At 44.7% G+C, this 18,817-nt stretch overlaps 1 protein-coding gene across 11 annotated transcripts in view; it reads right to left on the minus strand.

Moving 5' to 3' along the window:
* The window catches only part of WDFY4 (WDFY family member 4), a 271,485-nt gene that overhangs the window by 25,852 nt on the left and 226,816 nt on the right, over positions 1-18,817 (minus strand). For all 11 annotated transcript variants that reach the window (XM_016142861.2, XM_036223477.1, XM_036223475.1 and 8 more), the window contains 5 exons: positions 14,886-14,928; positions 13,630-13,749; positions 11,361-11,478; positions 9,410-9,519; positions 991-1,144 (listed from right to left, as the gene is read on the minus strand). In XM_016142861.2, the coding sequence (XP_015998347.2) occupies positions 991-1,144; positions 9,410-9,519; positions 11,361-11,478; positions 13,630-13,749; positions 14,886-14,928 (545 nt within the window). The remainder of the gene's footprint in view (positions 1-990; positions 1,145-9,409; positions 9,520-11,360; positions 11,479-13,629; positions 13,750-14,885; positions 14,929-18,817) is intronic.

Raw genomic sequence — 18,817 nt, forward strand, 5'->3', positions numbered from 1 at the left:
GCTAAGCCCACCAAGTTCCATGGGATCAGACTTGTTAGACACAGGCCTAGGCATGGGGATGTTCTAAATGCTCCACAGGTATTTTGGCTACAAATCATTGAACAAAAGGTGAGCACCTGGCACCTGTAGCAGGGGCTGGATCTCCTTATCCATGTCCCCTAGGCCTGCACCTGGCCTGGCTTGAGGTACAGGCCCATACGTGCTATTTGGAGGGGAAGGGGAGCTATGGAGCCCCAGACGTGTGCTGGCAATGCTTCACGAGTATCCTCCACAGGGTGGGGGATTACATCACCTTGCCTCGGATGGAGAGTTGCCCATGCCTTACCCCAGACTCTGATCACATACCCCCTGTCAAGTCACCCTGACATTTGCAATGGAGGCTCCTGAGGTACACATACAGTAATCAGGGGACCTTCAGACTAGGCCTCCTGAAATGTTTGTTCTTCCTCTAAAGCACAAATAAATAAGCAGTCAGTGAGAAGGCATGGCTTATCCTGCGGTGTCTATACAATTACTGTTGAAAACCACCCAGCAACTTGTCCTGGGAGACCCAGCGTCTCTGGGTTCCTATCATGGAGTCCAGGCTAACCCATTTGTGGGACATGGAGGAAAACGGGCCAGACACAGTCAGAGGCTTGTCCAAGGTCGCACAGTAGGGAAGTGCCAGACTTAGCTATTAGCAATGGCTGCTGCTCCCTGGCTGCCCCTTGCTGCAGACTAGGGCCTAGGGACCTTCAGAGGAAAGGTCATGGGAAGAGCAGCTCTGGCAGCCTGGGCCTGGCATCCTTCCCCAGCTCCCACCTTTTCGTCAGGTGCTGCAACCCAGTGGAAGCCTCACATCAACTGCATGGGTCTCGTGAGGTTTCTGTTTAGTTGCTCAGCAAAGATTATTGACAAAGCAAACATTATTGACAAAATTAGTCCCAAACTGTGGAAAATAGAGCCCTGCACTTCCTGGCCCACACTTATCTCGCACAGGCTTCCACTCACCGAATTCCACTGCATTACAGTTGGTTAGGAACTCGGGCAGGTAGAAGAACTCCGGGGTCAGCTCCCTGACATCACTCATGTTCTCTCTGGATGCTGACTCCCATGCATTCTTTATGCTGTGGAACATTCTATCTGCCACATCAAAGCTTCCACCCTGTACGGAAGAAGGAGATAACATGATCAGCTGCTTGCCATGAGAACTCAGAGCATGCAGGGACTGCTTGTATGGGCCTCCACTCATCCATTCTGTTGCTGAGGCATGGGTTCTGCCATTAGAATTTTTCATTCACTCCCACACATATTCATTCATCAGTCCATGAGTGCATGTGATGGTTTATTCATGCATCTATTCACTCAAACTTTCTCTGGAACCTTGCACTGAGAGCTTCCACAGAATATGCATGGATAATAATACCTGCAATAAAGGGATCAGATCAGAAACAGAAAAACCATGGTTATTTGTCTGATCATTCCCCAAATTTGCTGAAGGCTAGCCCTGAATCAGGCACAAAGACAGGGTCTAATAAACCATTCTTGCAGGACCAAGACTGGGTCAGATATTCTATGAAGGGGTTGGGGAATGTTTCCTGGAGAAGTACACCCCTGCTGAGTCTGCAAGCCTGATGACAGAGAAGACAGAACAGTGTTCTGAACAGAGGGAAGCCTTTGGTCAGGAACAGAGGTGTAAGAAAGTAGGTTAAGTCAGGGTCATGTAACCTAGCATGGTGACATCTAACACAGCAGCCTAGAGAAGAGAAGGCCTGAGGATGGAGAGTGGAGGCACACCAGCATTCAAGGGATAGGATGCTAGTATATGAAGATAAGATGTCTGCAACACCAACCAAGGCCAGCCTTAATTCCAAGGCCCATTTTTCCACAGGTGGCTTAATGCAGTCCTGAGCTTGGCAGCTACAATTAGACCAGGTAAGATTTAAGGTAAATTCTTTCTTTTGCTTCCCTGTTCTTCTCATTCATCAAGCTATCCTGGGAATCAGAGGAGGCAGAGAGGTCCCAGTTGAAGGAATGAAGATGCTGAGGGCAAAGGGACTTCAGGAAAGATTTTCTGAAACTGGGTTTTGGGTCTACTTAAGTTTAGAGACACCCCAGGAATACCTTCCTGCCTGGGATTCAATAATTCACTTGTCCTCATTAAGGCCGGACCTTTGTTCAACCAAGACTTTCTTTCCGTAAATTTCTTCAGTGCACATGTGGCCCTGAGAACATAGGTTTAGCACCCAGAATGCCAGTCCCTCTTTTGCCCCCATTAGTTTCCTTCATTTTTCAGGCGACTGAGGTTTCCTGTTAGCATTTACCTAAGGAAGCTTGGGGCAGCTGCACAGTGGATGAAGGGTAAAGAAGGCAAGAGCTTTCTCTTGGAAGTCTACTCTATGTCAGCATGTTATACACATGTTGATACTCTCTCTTAGTCTTCACAGCAGGTGCATTAAGAAAGAATTAATACTTTCATTTTGCAGACCAAAAACATGCTCCTCAATGTTTACTGATTTTCCTAAAGTAACGAGTGGCAGAACTGGGGTCATATCCATGGTTACAACTCCAAAGGCCATGCCTTGCCTTGTGCCAGTTTACTAGGGGAACCCCTGAGCCTGGGCAAACTTATAGATTTTGTATGGGCCAAAAACATTCAGCTTTCTGAGAAGGAAGAACCTGCCATACACCGGAGGTAGGCCACACCAGGACATTGCAGGGGGCTGGTCAATTTTCCAAGCCAGATTTGAGGATCCAGTGAGATCCATGGATCACTCTCTGCACAGAGACAGGGACACCAAGAGACCCAGTTACCCGTGGGTTTGCAACCAAACAATAAATGGCAGCTTGAAGATGTGGCTTTTATCCGAGGTTGCTTTGCTCTTGGTTGAGATTAGAGAATGAGTTCTACCATCAGATTCAAATTGAAATGGAAATAAAATGGGGGAAGAAAATTTCTAAATAAATCTGTACCTAATGAGTTGCTCATTTAAAAGTATTAAGAGCTTTGTGTATTTAATCTGCAGCCTGAGCTTTACATCTGTGAGAGATTGATGCCTCCTCATCATCCTGTTTTCCTTTTGCAGCTTTTATGAATGCTGATGGTAATCTCCTGAGAAACAATATGATTTGGTAATAAAAAGATTACGTGTATTAAATAAAAATAATATATACATAGGAAATATTGTTAGTGCTACAAATCTAGTTAAAGATATTACCACAAAGAAAAACGTTATTTTTTTCACAGCTGTCTAATGCATTTTAGCAAAAGTAATGTCTTTAAAACTTAAGCCTGTATTATTTATAAAGGAAGCAATAACTGATTTCCCTATTTCCTATATTAATAAATGTATTTGCATACATTTGTTTCAAAATTAATGGATTTTGTTACTTCTGCAATACAAAAGAAATGCCAGTTCCCTAGAAGGAAAGTGGAGCTGCTTTGTACTTGTCTTGTAAGTCTGTGGGTGGACACAATTTATGGTGGCTGCCATCAGCGAGTCCTTGCCAGGACTCGATTTTCAGGAAGGGAAGGAAGGAGAAAAGGAGGAGATGGTAGAAGGAAGCAAGGGAGAGAAAGAATGTGGCAGAGAGGCCCAATTAAGCCTTACAGAGCTTATCTATAAGGAAAATCCAAAATAAAATAAAACCACAAAATTAAATCTAGAGATTAGATGGAAACAAAATGATTAGAGAGAATTACTGAATCAAGATCTATGCCTACATCTATTCTATAGATATTCTTGAATATCAAGAAAAATGAATGCTATGTGTATTCAAACAAATCATAAAAAAAATTAGCAAGGTTATTATTATCAATAAAGGAACAGCATCTTCTTGAAGATTTCTGAGGCAAAGGTTACAGTCATTGGATTGTAGGCCCTGCTAAGAAAGCGTCATTCATTTGTAAAGACTCTAGAAAGATATTTTGAATACTTAAGGGCTCAGCAATAATATAACCCTAGGTATTCTTCCTTAATTAAAAAATACTTTGAGGTGCTTGATTTTGTTAAGAGATGAATCAAAATTGAAAGCAAAATAATGAGGGAAGATGTGACCAACAAGGTCTGTTGCTGAATGTTGACAAAAGTTAAAATATGAGAAAATTCTATAATTATAGTATATTGATTAAAACTAGAAACACCCTTGAAAGGAGTGATCTATATCAAGTGCACTACTCTTTTCATGAGGACAAAATCTATGTGCACCTGTGTCCCTGGATAAGCATTTCAATTGTCATATTCTTAAACCTCTATCCAATATGGATAGGAAAAGTATGTTAAAAAAAAATGTACAGTTCTTGACCCACAGTCACAGGAAGTTCAATAACTGCATGTGCTCAAAGACACTTAAACATGTAGATATTTTAATAATATGTGCTAGGGAGTCTATTCTTCCTTTCAGGTGGGTCTTACCCAAATCAATCCACTGCCCCATCCAAATAATGGGATTGGTTTTATGAGTGGGCTGACAATCAATTGTCACGAGAGATAGTCTTTCCAGTAATTTAAAAGTATCCTGTATAAACAATCCATCCTGTGTATTGATACATCAGTTGATCTAAGCTGCTGTCCTTTGTTCATCAAAGAAGCTGTGTGCAGTGGAAAGCACCTTAGCTTTGGAACTAAGCCGACGTACAATGTGAACTCTAGTGAGTTTCTTGATCCCTATAACCTCCCGTGGCCTCCTCTGCAAACTAAACTTGGGTAATTGTTGTGGGTATGACAACACTGCATCTGTGAGTATGTGAGTGTGGGTGAGTGAATGAGAATGAGGGTGCATGAGTGTGGGTGTGTCAGTGTGTTGGGTGAGTGTGGGAGTGTGTGTATATGTATACATGTGTGATGTACCTCGTACAGTGTTAGGTACACAGGAAGAGGTGCAGAATGAACCCAGCCCCTATGTCCCTTTCCTGTTACAGACTAGGAACTGGGAAGCAACCTGAATGTGGGCCCCAATCTCGATGTGCATGGGAAATACCAGGGGCTCAAAAAAGGAAAAGGATTTAGAAGCTATTGGAAGTAGAAGATGGGGTATGAGGGGAAGTGAGGAGGGGTGGGGTCATGCAACAAAGGTGGGAGGGGCGGAGAATCCAAATGCCTGTGTGATGGGAAGGGAGATTGTGTGGGCATTGTCAGGGCAGTTTTGAGGCCACAATACCACCAAAGAAGTAAAGGGGAAATGTGTGCAGCTGAGGGAGTTGGACTTGGCTTTCTACCAGATTCCTCTAATACCCTACTTAGTAAGGTAAGCTTATGGACCAGTGCAGCTGGCTCATCGGTCTTGTTCTCACTTGCAGACAGGCTGACCCCAGAATAGCCATTAGCTTACCTTCCTGTAGGATGTGGCCTGTTACTCAACAAATAAAACCCACAAAGGCATTTTGAAAAACATGCTGCCTACTCTTAAGGGGTGGAGAGTGGACATATACGGAGCACTAGAAACACCGAAACAGTTCCCTTATTGTATCTCACTTAAAACTTACTAGCCACTGATCAGAAAAACTGAGACTCAGTTATTTAACACTGCCAATTAGAAAGTTCTAGAGCCAGGACTTTGTTCCAGGTCTGCCTGACTCTATTACACATGACTTTTTTTTTTTTTTAATCACTCTTCCTTCAGTCAGCATAGCAATAATTATACCTTTATTTTGGACACAGTTTTGCCTAGACTCGGGCCTGGAACCACCAAGCTCCAAGGTGAATAGCCTGGGCTGGCCAAGAGCAACCCACAGCTCTCAGCTTTCTCTGCAGTTAGCAAATGTCTTACACAAAAACCAGCTATCTCGCCTCAGGTGGTTTAGAAAATCCTTCCCTACTGCTGGTAACAGCTGACTTCACACGGGCTGTGACTTAATTAACACAGTACTTTATTTCAGCTCCTTATTAAATGCAGCAACATCACCACTGTGCGTGCCCTTGATGGTATGCTGGCTGCCTCACTCTGCCCTGCCCAGGCTGAGTCTGAGCTCAGGCTTTAGAGCAACCGGTGTTATTACTGGGGCAGAAAGAGGGGCCTGAGCTGTGGTCCCAGCAGTGGCATGGCTTCTGGTTGCTCACAGATACACTGGCTCCTCCAGGCAGGTGAGGTTCTCGAGAATTACAGCATCCTGGGATGCAAGCCCCTGGCCCTAGCACCAGGAGTCTCACACCTCCAAGGGAGGGGAGGTAACAGAGCTCACAGCCAACTAGTGCCTGGCTCCCATTGCCTGCATGTATCCCCTACTCATGTCACACTACATGTAAATCATATTTTCTGGATTGTAAGAATCTATCATTGCAATAACAAGTTTAAGCAGAAAAGCAAACACACACAACATTCGAGGTATGCATCAATTATGAGACTGACCCGAACGTAATAAAATTTAAATGTGAAAGGAATAAAGCACACCTGAAACCTAGGAATCAGAATATGACACATTGCAGTTCTTAGGTCCTTCATGCTGACCACGTCTCTCTACATGATTCTCTGTGTGCAGGCTGCAGTGCCCAAAGAAAGCTGTCCCTGCATCTCAACAGTGTATCAGCCCATGCTAGGTGCACCACACAGGCACATAACTCTCCACGTTGAATGTATTTCCATGGCCAAACCATCCTTCAGGGAACTCACTCTGGCTTATTTGTGCTAGTAGGCAAGAGGCAGAGTTTGCTTAATGCAGAATGCAAAAGCATGCATTTTGTTATGTTGATGTTTGCATGTACATCTGGCCTGGGAACTACCAACATTTTCACTTCCCTGCTCATCAAATAAATGAGGGGGATTCTGTACCCTCTCCACCCCTTCTCTACTCCATGATCCATGTTGGGGTTGGAAGTCTTTGGCTAATGAGAATACATGCGCCTTGTCACCAGACAAGGTGAAGCAAAGGCCTCTTAAGAATAAATGGCCCTGCTTCCTAGGAGGCAGGATGAGATTGAGGGAAGAGCCTGAGTTCAGGATGATGCCAGAACATTCCTAAAGCAATCTGTGAAGACTCCAGGACTCCCAAAGGAGAGGCAGGCATGGGTACAAATGTAGCTTTTGTACCCATTCCCTTGAGAGCTAAAATTCATCTTTTATTCTAAGGAAAAAACAGAAGACGGTTGGTTCTTCTGCTGGTTCCAAATGCTTGGACAAGTTATGACCCACTAGAAGAGCCAGTTAAAAGTATGTGAAATAGATTCAGAAGCATACATGGAGAGCTCAGTGTAACTCAGTAGGGTCAGTATACCACAGGTAGATTTGAACCTGGAAAAAATGGAGTTACATCAGACTTCAATATGGAAGACAAAGGTTCAAGCTAAAGGCTGTAGTTGTGCCACCTAAAAGCATATAAAATTGACTCTGCCATCTCACACTGGTTTAGACCATCTCAAACTGGCTGGGTCTGGTCACCTATTGACCAAACTGACTAAAATAAGCTCAAACTAGTTGTGACTAGTTTCAAAGTAGCTTTAACCCAATATTCTTCTGGGTTCGCAGCACACCCGTTTCATCTGGCTCACACCATCTTAGAATGCTCCAACAAAGTCTGGACTATCTGAATTCGTTTAAACCAGGGGGCACCAGCTTGAATAAATTAAGGACTGCTCAGATTAGAACTGGCTGATTGCAGGGGGAAGAGGAAAACTGACAATGATTGATCACTATATAGTGTCCAGCCCTGAGTTAGGGGCTTTACCCATATTTTCTCATTTAATCTCAACAGCCTGGTGAGATGTGCATAATTAACCCTCATTTCCTGGAGCAAAATAACTTGTAGAATATTTTGTATCTATTGAGTGGCAGAGCTTGGCTATAAATCTTGTGGCTGATGCTGTTTCTATTTCACTCTGTTCCCTCTATGTGAGAGGACCCTGAGTAACAAGTAGAGATAAGCTTTAATGCATTAGACTAAGGAGCCTCTAGAACTCCCTAGATAGCAAGTTGTTACAAAATGCATCACCCTCATCATCAACAGTGATCATCGTTTCTTGTGGATTAATGAGCAACATCTGGATGTGATTCCTGGCACGGGGTACAGCTCTGGGACCAATTGTGTTCCAAACCAAACTTACTTAAAATGCTTGTTGCCTGAGAAAGGCTCAGGGGAAGCACACTTATTATTTTTGAGTGAATTTCCAGGGAGAGGGGTTATACAATGTCTAGACAAACCATGCTGTTAAGGAGAGAGAAGACTGCCAAGAAACAACATAGGAGGGTTTTTGCTCATTGGAGAAAGCACCTTAAACTTGCCTACCCATTCCTGCCCAGAACATAGGAGTTGGCTTTCGTGCTGAAGAGTACAGACCCAGGCATAGGCTTTAGTGCTGACTTTGATTCTCTGGGAGTCAAGGTCACTCAGATGAGTGTCCACAAAGAGTGACCTTGCTGAGGAGGACAGATCAAAAAACATGAATCCTGGGACACTCATGTTTTTTCCTTGGTGAAGCTTTGCTATCAGAACAAGTCTATGCATGTTACGTGGCCTGCTACCCAACATGATCATGCCTTCCTCTCCCTAGGACATTTGCAAGGCCTGAATCAGGTCAGGCCCTAAACTTGGGTCATGTTATATTTGCTGTGGAGTTGGCCAAGCCAGCTGGCTGCAGCTGGGCTAGCCAATGGCACTCCGCAGTCAAAAGCTGTATCCCTAGGGTAATCTAAGATGCAAGATCCCAGGGATGACGTTAGAAGGGGAAGAGAAAAAAATTCTCTGTTGCCCATGAAGGACATTGTCCCAGCAATCCTACATGCCTTGGACACTACTGTCCCCTCTGAGTCAGACTTGCTCACTTCCAGCTCACGGGAAGCCAAGCTAAACTTGAATTTCAGATAAACGACTTTTTTTTTTTTAGTGTAAATCATTATTTATCTGAAACTCAAATTTACCTGGGTGTCCTGTAGTTTCATTTGTGAAATCTGGCAATCCTAAACTGGCATGATGATCTGTTAGTTTATGTGTGGGCAAGTTAATTAGTTTCTTTCTCTTGTTTAGCTGTTCATTTCAGTATACATATATTTCGTTTGCCCTTTTAAGCCTCTCAGCTTATATTTAGGATAGCTTTATGTATTCTGATGTCACAAGTGATCATCTTTTCATTTTTGCTTTTTTGTGTTTATTTTTATAATCTTTGACCACCTACCTTCAAGGAAATCTTCAAGCCTCCTGCTTTTGCTTTTCTACTAAAACCTATTTATGTTAAATTTCTCCCCCCCCATATATATCATTTCTTATATTTTAGAGTCTTTTTGCAGGATGGTAGAGCAGACATACAGGTGTAACTGATAAAAAGCAGCCTGACTTGGCTGCATGGTCTTGAATCCTGGAACCAGCCTCAAGTGGGAATCACTGGCTGAAAACTGGATTTCTAGCATGGGGGTCCCTGCCTCATCTAAACTCAGCTCTTAGTCTGTGAGATATGGCTGAATATGTGCAGGGGTCTGGGGAAATGTAAGGTGGGGAGCTCACCTGCAGACAGCAGAAGGCCTGGGTGAAGGGTGGCATCCGGACCAGGTAGGAAGCAACGATGATGGCCGAGGAATAGTGAGTACAGTAGTGGCACTGGACAGTCATGTCTCCTGCAATAAAAGGACATGCTTGGGTGTTTTTCCCACCTGTCCTGGGATAGGCTGCAGATACTCAGACTATATGGTGCTCAAGCACAAGCAGCAACAATGAGCCCTGCTTTAGAGAGAACCTGCAGGCCAATGGAGCCTTGGTGTTCTACTCATGGAGCAGAGAAAGAGAGGCTCGTTAACTCAGGGCCATCCTAGTAAGTGAGGACATGAATTTCCTCATTTCCAGAGGGGACTGGACCACTGGTGGCAGAGGCATAAACTTCCCCATTTTTCTGCATCTAGGATCTGGTGGAGCTGGAACACTGAGGCAGAAGCAGCACCACGGTGAGACTATTCCGGCAAAGAATATGAGTGATGTTGCCGCCTGTAGAGCATTGTGCCTGCTGTGTGCCCTCTGTCATTCTCTCCCTGAGTTCACACATGAGTTGATGTTATTCATTATCTCCATCTCACAATGAAGACCAGAGCAAATCAGAAACTTGCTTATGTCAGAAGTGAGTGGCAGAGCTGGCAAGCAGCAGTCAGCAGAGGCCTGAGCCAGCTGCTCAAGATATTTGCTTAGTCAGCTTACTGACAGCCCCATACTCAGCCTGAAGCCCTCCCTCATGTCCCACAGGAGTCCTCTACATCAGAGTTGTTTAGGACGTGGTTGGATATATTTGAACAAGGGACAAAATTCAAGGTGAAACTTTAATGCACATTTGGGTTAAATGGGAGAGGATGGTGTCAAAAAGGGCCCTGGGTGAGGCACAGCTGGTGAGATCTGATGCTCCTCTGGCCTGTGTCTGTGAAAAGAAAAGGACCTAGCAATGCCCAGCAGCTGGAGGAAGAACAAAGGCCAGAGAAAGGTCATATTGATTAAACTTTAACCTCCAGAGGAGATATCAGGGTAAGGAGGGCCTGCCCACTCCTCTCACCGCCTCCCACCTGCACCACAAGTTTTAGCGCCAGCCCCATGCAGTGTAGGGTTCTGGGCAGAGTCCATGTGGCCTCCGGGGGCTGCTTGGGATGCAGCAGGAGCCTGCTTTCCTGCTGAGAACCTGCACACCAAAGGCAAGGACTCCAGGCCCAGTGAGCCTTCCTGAAGTGTGCCACCTCTGGTTCATGGGGGAATTTTTCATAGTTCATGGATGGATATCCTTATTTTAATAGTTATATGTTTATTTCTAAGTGTTTAAGAAAACCAATATAGCTAGCATCAAATGCATAATAGAAAACTTTTAAAATCCATTAAAGTTTAAGAAGTGAATAAACTCAAAGAAAACCATTAAGGCAAAAAGAGCAGAGGCATGTGAATGGGCAAAATTTGTAACAGTGATATGCAGATGAACACAGTTTGGGAACTAGGTTCTAGAACCATGCAAACGCAGTCTCTGCCACTTAGAGGCTATGATCTCAAACAAGTTGCTTGAACTCAGAGTTTCAGTGTCCTCTGTGAAAAGGACCATTGTACATATAAATGCAGGTTTGCCTGTGCCTGGAATATAGAAGGCACTGAACAAATGTTAATTCCTTCTGCCTTTCCTGCTCCTAGGTATGGAGGTATGAGATCTTAGCATGATAGCTTTCAGTACTGGTTGCATGTTGGAATCACCTAGCTGCACCTCACAACAGACTTATTTAAATCAGAATTTCCAGAGATGGGGCCTGGACATCAGTATCTTTTAAAAGTTCTCCAGATGATTCTTACATACAGCCAGGATGTAGATCACTGGATGAGGGAGTTCTCTTTTCAAGTGTAACTATTTGTAGGCTAGGTGATGGCCTAAATAATTATCAGCTATGATTCTGAGGCATTCAGATGAACATTGCAGACAAAAATCAAGCTGGGACCTACTCACCTTCAGTCTTCTCGACTTCTTTAAACCTCTGGATAAATTTCAGCTTTCTTTCCTTGGTCTGGGCTCCCATGGGCTTCGAAAGATCCCGGAAAGTCTTGGGATTCATCAAGTTCAATGTCTAGAAGGCAGATGTGCAGCTGGAATTAACTCCCCTAGACCCTCGTGTGCCCCATCGAGACTTCAGGAGCCATGCTCTTTAGTTTTACGGTTCTCTTTATTGGTTTACTATCACTTCGTCTGACCCCATCTGGTGATTAGCAGGCATGCTGGGGTTTTACGGCCCTGGAGCCAGTGATCCACAAAGACTTAATAGGAAGGAGATGGAAATGAGAGGAGGAAAAGATTGAGTTCACATTGAACCTGTTTCAAGTTGACCCAAATCAGAACATGATCACCAGTTATTAAAAAGAGACTTTCCAAAGATTTCCTGTTGTCTATGGGGCACCTGGCACTGCTCTTCTGGAGCAGTTTGCTTCAATAGTTCAGGGTCCTTGTTTAGAATGAAACTCATTTTCAAGGAAGTGAGAAGTCTTCTGTTTGTGAAAGAAAGGAAAGAGACAGCCTCATAACTCTGGAGGCCCACTCCCTTCTGTACTATGAAGGCATGTAACCACACTCCTCCCTCCACCATTGGGAATATACAACAGTGAAAAAGACCTGAAGCATTTTCAGGCCAGATATCCTCAATGTTTTCTTTTAATAAAGATGTTCTGTGTGGTAACGGAGGAGCCACATGTTCCCTGGATTTGCATGTCATTGTAGAAGGTATTTATACCCTGCTTCCTTTTCACTAGCAGTGAATACCACAGTTTGAGGAAGTATAGGGCCTGTCACCATCTCACACCTGCAGAAGCCAGGTTGGGCAAAAAGGAAGCAAGCTCTCCTAAGACCCCTGAGCGTCAGGCCATGAACCGGGCTTCATATTTGCCAAATCTCCTGATTTTCCAAAAGATATTGAAAATCCATATTTGGGGAAGAAATTGCCAGTTTTTAAATGCAGTGAGTAACCATATCTGGGGTAAACAAAAAGGGTTAGTAAACCAGCACTTTGAAAAATGTAAGTGAAACCTGGGTATTGCAAGTTTCAATTCTGAAATACCTCAGCTTTAGGTGACCATGAGTGCAATGAGAAACAACATATGGCTGGTGAGGAAAGTTTTTCTGTGTGAAATGTCTTTAGGTGCATATAGGAAGTCACATAAGACTGAGGCTCCCTCTCCCAAATCCTGAGGATCAGCCATTGAAGCAGCCCAAGGCAGCACTGGCCAAGGCTAGTCTGACCCAGGACCCAGCCACCTTCTGCCCTTTACACACATAGCCTAACACACCTCCTGACAGCCAGAACCTCGAGCTCCTGCTCCATAGCCTGGTCTTCCCCAAATGAGGTCACTTTGGTCAGGCTGTGTCAGCTTTTCTCCTCCTCCCTCCACTGCCTCATGAGGTCCAGGGACAGAAGCCAAAAAAAGTGAATTATCTGGTCTTTCCATCGACCTCCCCTATTGCCACATGTCTCAGTCTAGATACCAGAGCAGGGCACAGACTATCATCTCAGTTACTGAAGTTGGGCCATAGGGGAGTGTTTGTTCTCTTTGTCTCCGTGTCTCTCTATTTCTCTCTTCTCTCTCTTTCCTCCCACACCCAAACATACATGTTGATTCTAGGAACAAATTCAATGGCCCACTTCACTTGAAGGAGCAGTGTTGGCGCATGGAGTTATCTCAGCAGATGAGCATTAGTTGCCTTCATTGTAGTGAGTAATCCAGGAAGCCCTCTGAGGCAGATGTTATCAATTGTCCTAGTCATGTTGATTATCTCACAGGTAAGACCACCTTTCCACAGGTGGGGCTGAACAGGAACCCAGGCAGCTGGACTCAGAGGCCTCCTCCAGGTCAAGGAGCTGAGCATGGAACAGCCTCAGCTAGGTGGACTGAACCTTGCAGCAGAGACTCTATGTGCAGATTTAGGGTGCTCTGGTTGTCACAGGGGTTCCCCATTGCCCAAGCCACTGACTGGTACCAGGTCCATGGCCTGTTAGGAACCAGGCTGCACAGCAGGAGGTGAGTGCCAAGCGAGCGAGTGAAGCTTTATCTGTATTTGCAACTGCTCCCCAATGCTAGCATCACCACCTCAGCTCTACCTCTCGTCATCAGGCATTAGATTCTCATAAGAACACTGGTCCCTGGTGCCAAGAAGGTTGAGGACCACTGGGTTATCAGGGTCAGAAAGCCTCAGGATGTCTGCATGGCATGGATGCATGTGAATACCGTACCTGTGAAGTGTAATCAGCCAGGACCCATGGGAACACTGGATACTGCATGTAGTCATTGTAGGTCCTCCCAGCCAGGGTGTTGAGGTGCATGAGATACTCAAAATTGCTGATGTCCCTTTTCTACCAAAAAAGACAAATTGGAAATAAATCAAACACAGTTAGCATCTTCTTGAGGGCCACTAGACTCTACCTCTCAGCCCTCTGCAGGAGACCCTCACTGTGTAGGTGACAGCAGACAACACACACTTTCATTGTTCCTTATGCACCTTGTGCATAAATCAGGCCACCTCAGGGAGGCCACTCTCATTCAAATATGAACTGAAACAAATAGAGTCTGGAAGCAAAGCTGACCAGAAAAAATATATATAGCTCAGCAGCCCACAGCCAAGGATAAAGCACTCATTTGTGTTAACCATTGGATGTGATACTGAAAATCTGGTTAAAATAAAAGCACAAATACTGTGGGTAAATTTACTGATGACCTTGTTATGATTTTAAAAAACAAGCCAGGAGGACTTTGCAGTCACAGAGAAAGAGGCCCTCCCCAGTAGGCAAAATGGCCTGTCCTCCTCTGAGACTTCAGGAACTTTCTTCTCCCTGTCCCTTCCTTTGAGAAGACGCTCACTTTTAGGGCCTTCCGTTGTACAGTCATGGGTGGAGACAGGGAATGCACCTATGAAAAGTTCACCAAGGCCAGCTAGTGAATGAACAGTCCAGTGCAGTTCCATATCATCTCTGATGTAGTACAGCACGCTGTGGTCTCTCTTTTCCTTGGCCTGCTTCTGAGTGACCAAGAGTTACTTTTTTGTTGCTATGTGATCTCTAAGACTGGCCCTCTTAGAATCCCTTCCTTTCACTGAGAACCTTAGGCTGAAAGTCAACTCATTCAAGCTGGGAGCCACAGTGAATGTCTGTGTCCTCCTGAGTTATGACCATTTATATATATGTATACACCTTCAATGATGGAGCATTGTGTGCACCTGGGGCATGTGTACATGTGTGCGTGTACATGTACGCACGCACACACACACATACTACCCAGCTCTGACTCCAAGACTCAAGAATTACCTTTAATCACTGAGATTTTTTTTATTAAATTATTTGGGACATTTTGGTAAATTAAAAAAAAAAAAAAAAGGTCCCTCCTGCCACTTTCACATGCTTTCTCTCTCCTTCTCCGGGACCTGAACTATTTTCTGATTTGCATTTCCATAGGCTTTCCTCAGACTCAGAGTTCTCTGAGGGGGTCACTGTACCTGCCACCTCTGCAGCATCGTCTTATCAGAGCCAGGGTATCTCCTGTAGGACAGAAAATAAAGGTGGTGACCAAATATCTCAAGGCATGAGCAGTGAGAAAGGTGGGACTTTCTGGGGCTTTGTAGGGCCAGGGCATCCAGGAGACTCACAGATTTCCAGGGCACATGGGTAGCTCTCCCAGTCAACAAGATTATTATCCGAGATCTTCTTGCCCCTACCCCACCCTATTAGAGGTTAGGTTTTTGTAGTCACTGTCACACTTATGTGATGCTAGAATATGCTGCTGCCTTAAGGGAGGCCTGTGGAGAGTCCCAGGGACATCCGGAAACAGGCTCAAGGGCCTCGTACCCCACACAGATTTCCCACAGATACATCTTGGCATTCTTTGTCCTTGTGAATATAATATATGTGAATATATTGACATACGTGTATAATATATGTATATAGTTAAAAATGCAAACAATTGGAAGGCCATCAATATAAAATGAGTTTCCAAACTACTGCTCCCACTAAAGAAGTATCCACAATTAAGTTTCCAAAAAAGTTTTTCCAATATGTCTGTCCATATCCATACAAGGTTTTTTTTTTTAATCGATGATAAACGGGATTTCCTCATCCATGCAGGACTCTATCCTGCTTCTCAGGCCAACAGCATGGCATTCACTTCTCCAGCAGCAGGGCACCACTGTATAGATGGATCAGGACTGTGTGAGATGGCCCTTGTGGTGGCTTTGTTTCCACAAATCATGTTTCCATGACCACCTTCAGACATAAATCTCTGGATACTTCATGAGTGTCTCCATGAGATAAATTTCTGGCAGGGATACCACTGGGCTAAAAAGTCTGAGCATTTTCAAGTTTGCTACATATTGCCAAATTGACCTCTTACAAAGCTGTACTTATTTAGGTTTCTACAAATAACATTAAGAAAACAAACTGAACTAAAGAAAAACCACCTTTGACTACTCTGACAGGGAAGATTTAGAAGTGTACCAAGATGCAGTGTTGGGGAGGATGTAGGGAAGGGACCCCCTCCATATGTAGTGTTCCCAATGCTCATCGTAGATTTGGAGAGACCAGTTCCTTGGCCTCTGTGGTGTCCCTTAGCAACTTTTCCAGTTCTGTTCCTTTCCCTTGTCTCCTTGAGACTCTCTTTCTGTTCTCAAGACCAGGTCTTTGCTCAGATGTTCTACCAAACCAAAGCAAATCATGTCTCTTCTTTTTAGCCATGCCCTCTACCTCAGTGCTGCTCAGGTGCCCAAAGACCTACCTACATGCTTTCTATGTTCCACCCACATGGACTGGCACAGGATCCTTCAGGCCTCTGCCTAACAAGGCCTGGCTGCCCAAATGCCCCAGCAGAAGCAGCGCCTCATCTCCCGCCACAGTACTGCTGTCACATCATCTGTCCCAGGGTCTCCATTCTTCCTCATTCAATTCTTTCCTTGGAAGATTTTCTATAAACAGAAAGCAACTCCCAGGCTGGGATTCACCCCTTCCCCCCAATAGATACATTATCTGTTTGGTCTGTTTTATCCAAGCAAATGACAATAAATAAAGGCAAAACATGGTTAATTTTTTTGCTTTAGTTTGCAAAGACTCAAGTGAAGATTTGGTTCTCCCTCTCTGTGAGCCGGCCATCTACCCTGTTCTGGAAGGCAGGCCACTTTGAAGGCTGTAAACAAGGGAAGAACTGAGGCTGGAGACAGTGGCATTCTTCCTCTTGTGAGGATGTGAGGTGAGCCTTCCTGAAGATGTGGAGCTGAGCTATAAGGATGTGGAGTTGGTATACCAAATACAAACTTCTTATCTTGCTACTTTATTTTAGATGTTTAACAAAGGAGCGGATCTAGAGGGGTAAAATGTGCCTGTTAGGGTCCGGGAAATGAGAGACAGCCTCTGTCATTTTGCCTTTCAGAAAGGGTTCTAGAATTTTACCTGTGATCTTTTGTGACACTGCCACCAGGTAGAATGGTGTGCAAAAGATAAAGGCATTTCACCATCCCATTCCTCATTTCATCGGCTATGAGCTCCAAGGAAGAGCCATCTTTTTGTTACCATCAGAAAGGATGTCATTACCAGCAGTGCCAACACACTAACTAAAGGTGAGCTGAATTTTTTAATTAAAAAAAAATCATATTAATCTGAAGGCAATCACAGAACTTTTGGAATGGTCTATGTAAGTTTCATAAATGTCTGGTAATTAAAGCATTTAAGAGTTGACAAACTGCATTGTTCCATCAATACAATAGAAGTTTTAGATTAAACAAGGTGCCAGAGATGGGTCCTGATTTTCCAAAGCCCTCTGAGGGTTGAGGGAGGCAGCATGCGAAAGAGCACTGGCTTTGGAGTCAATAGAACCTGGGTCCAAATCCTGCCCCCACCACTTCACCGCTCTGAATTGCCGTCACCTCATCCTTCAAACATGGTTTGCTGGGGATGCAAGTGCGATCATGGGTCTAGAAAGGCCAGCACAGGCTTCCTCAGTGGGCATAGTTCTAGCAGTCGTTGATGCTGTTCCAGAGCAGGGTCGATTCTTTCCTACTCTGAGTGAAAGAAGAGTGTGGTATAAGAGTAAAGACTGACTTCGGGTCAAGACTTGCCTGGTATCTTTCTGTACGATCTCAGAATAGTTGTGCCACCTATCAATCAGATCACTTGCTCTGTCAACCCAATAGCCAACAAGTGTGAGGAGCTCCTCAGGCTTTGCTATGGAGTCTATAGGACAGGAGTTCAGCCCACAGGGGACCTGAGATGGAGTCAAGAAGAACAGAAGAACTCGGTGAGGACTGGGGAGGCTACTCTGCCTAACCTGAAGGTGGCCTAGCATGGTGGACCCAGAGGACAGCTAATCAACCCCACTCCCACCCCAAGACAGGTCTCTAAGCTCCTCTGGGTGACTTCCAAAGATGAGAACACTATATTTAATCAGAACTTTGCAAGTAGTCAACAACTACATTGGGTTCAAATCCTTCCTTATTTTGAGGGGCGATTTTTATCCACACCGCTTCATTTTAATCAACTCTATGTCCTTCAACTCCTAGAAGTGCTTTAGAAGCTCAAGTAATGTTGTTACATGGCCTCGGAGCCCTCCTTACTCCAGTACCCTTGGTTTTCCTTATCATTTTGTTGTCTACATCACCCCCTTGGACCAGCTCCACCTGACTCACGAGTCTACTCCACCATGAGCCACAACCCCAGAGCAAGCCAGAGGCATAGGCCAGCAAATCACCTCCTCCCTAGAGAGGCTGGCAAAGAAGCCTGGAGGGGCCTTCAGAGGGTGGGGTAGGCCAGGCCAAAGGGTCTCTGCCAAGGGACTCAGCTGGTTGGTGGTTATACCCTCTTAGCTTAGGAAGGGATGGAATTTGAAGTCTCTGTCCATGCTCCTCCTTACCGCTGGGGCTAGGGAGCTAGGGCTAATCCTTAGGCACTGAGAAAACAACCACGGGCATCCAAAGAGGGCCTACAGGAGAACTGTGGCTCCTGAGCTAAAGTGGACATATTTGAAAATCCTGCCTCCTCTCCAAATTCTCCTGTGTGTGTTCCGTTTTTGAAACAGCTGTGAGCACATGGTGAAGTGAGTTAGTGAGGGACTAAGAGAGGTCAAGAAAACATAAAGCACAATGAGAAGAAAAGGCACTCATCTGGGCAAACTAGAAACATGTGATTGCTAGTGGGTTTGGGCTCTGTTCCAAAACAAGGCAAGTATCTGCTGGCTTCTTGCCCACCTTTTCACCTGCATGAGGCCTCAGTTTAAGCTCCAGATTGTGCTGAATGATGCTGGGGAGGCAGTCTGTGGCATAAGCAGAGTTTTGCATGAGAAACCAAGAGACTGGCCATAGAAACACACTTTCTCTCCTTTTTTTCTCCTCAGAAGCAATTTTACATTAGCCTAGTTTTCAGATCTAGGTCACAGGTCAATAGAAATCCA

This window comes from Rousettus aegyptiacus, unplaced genomic scaffold, assembly GCF_014176215.1.
Source record: "Rousettus aegyptiacus isolate mRouAeg1 unplaced genomic scaffold, mRouAeg1.p scaffold_m13_p_6, whole genome shotgun sequence".
In the NCBI taxonomy this organism is placed as follows: domain Eukaryota; kingdom Metazoa; phylum Chordata; class Mammalia; order Chiroptera; family Pteropodidae; genus Rousettus; species Rousettus aegyptiacus.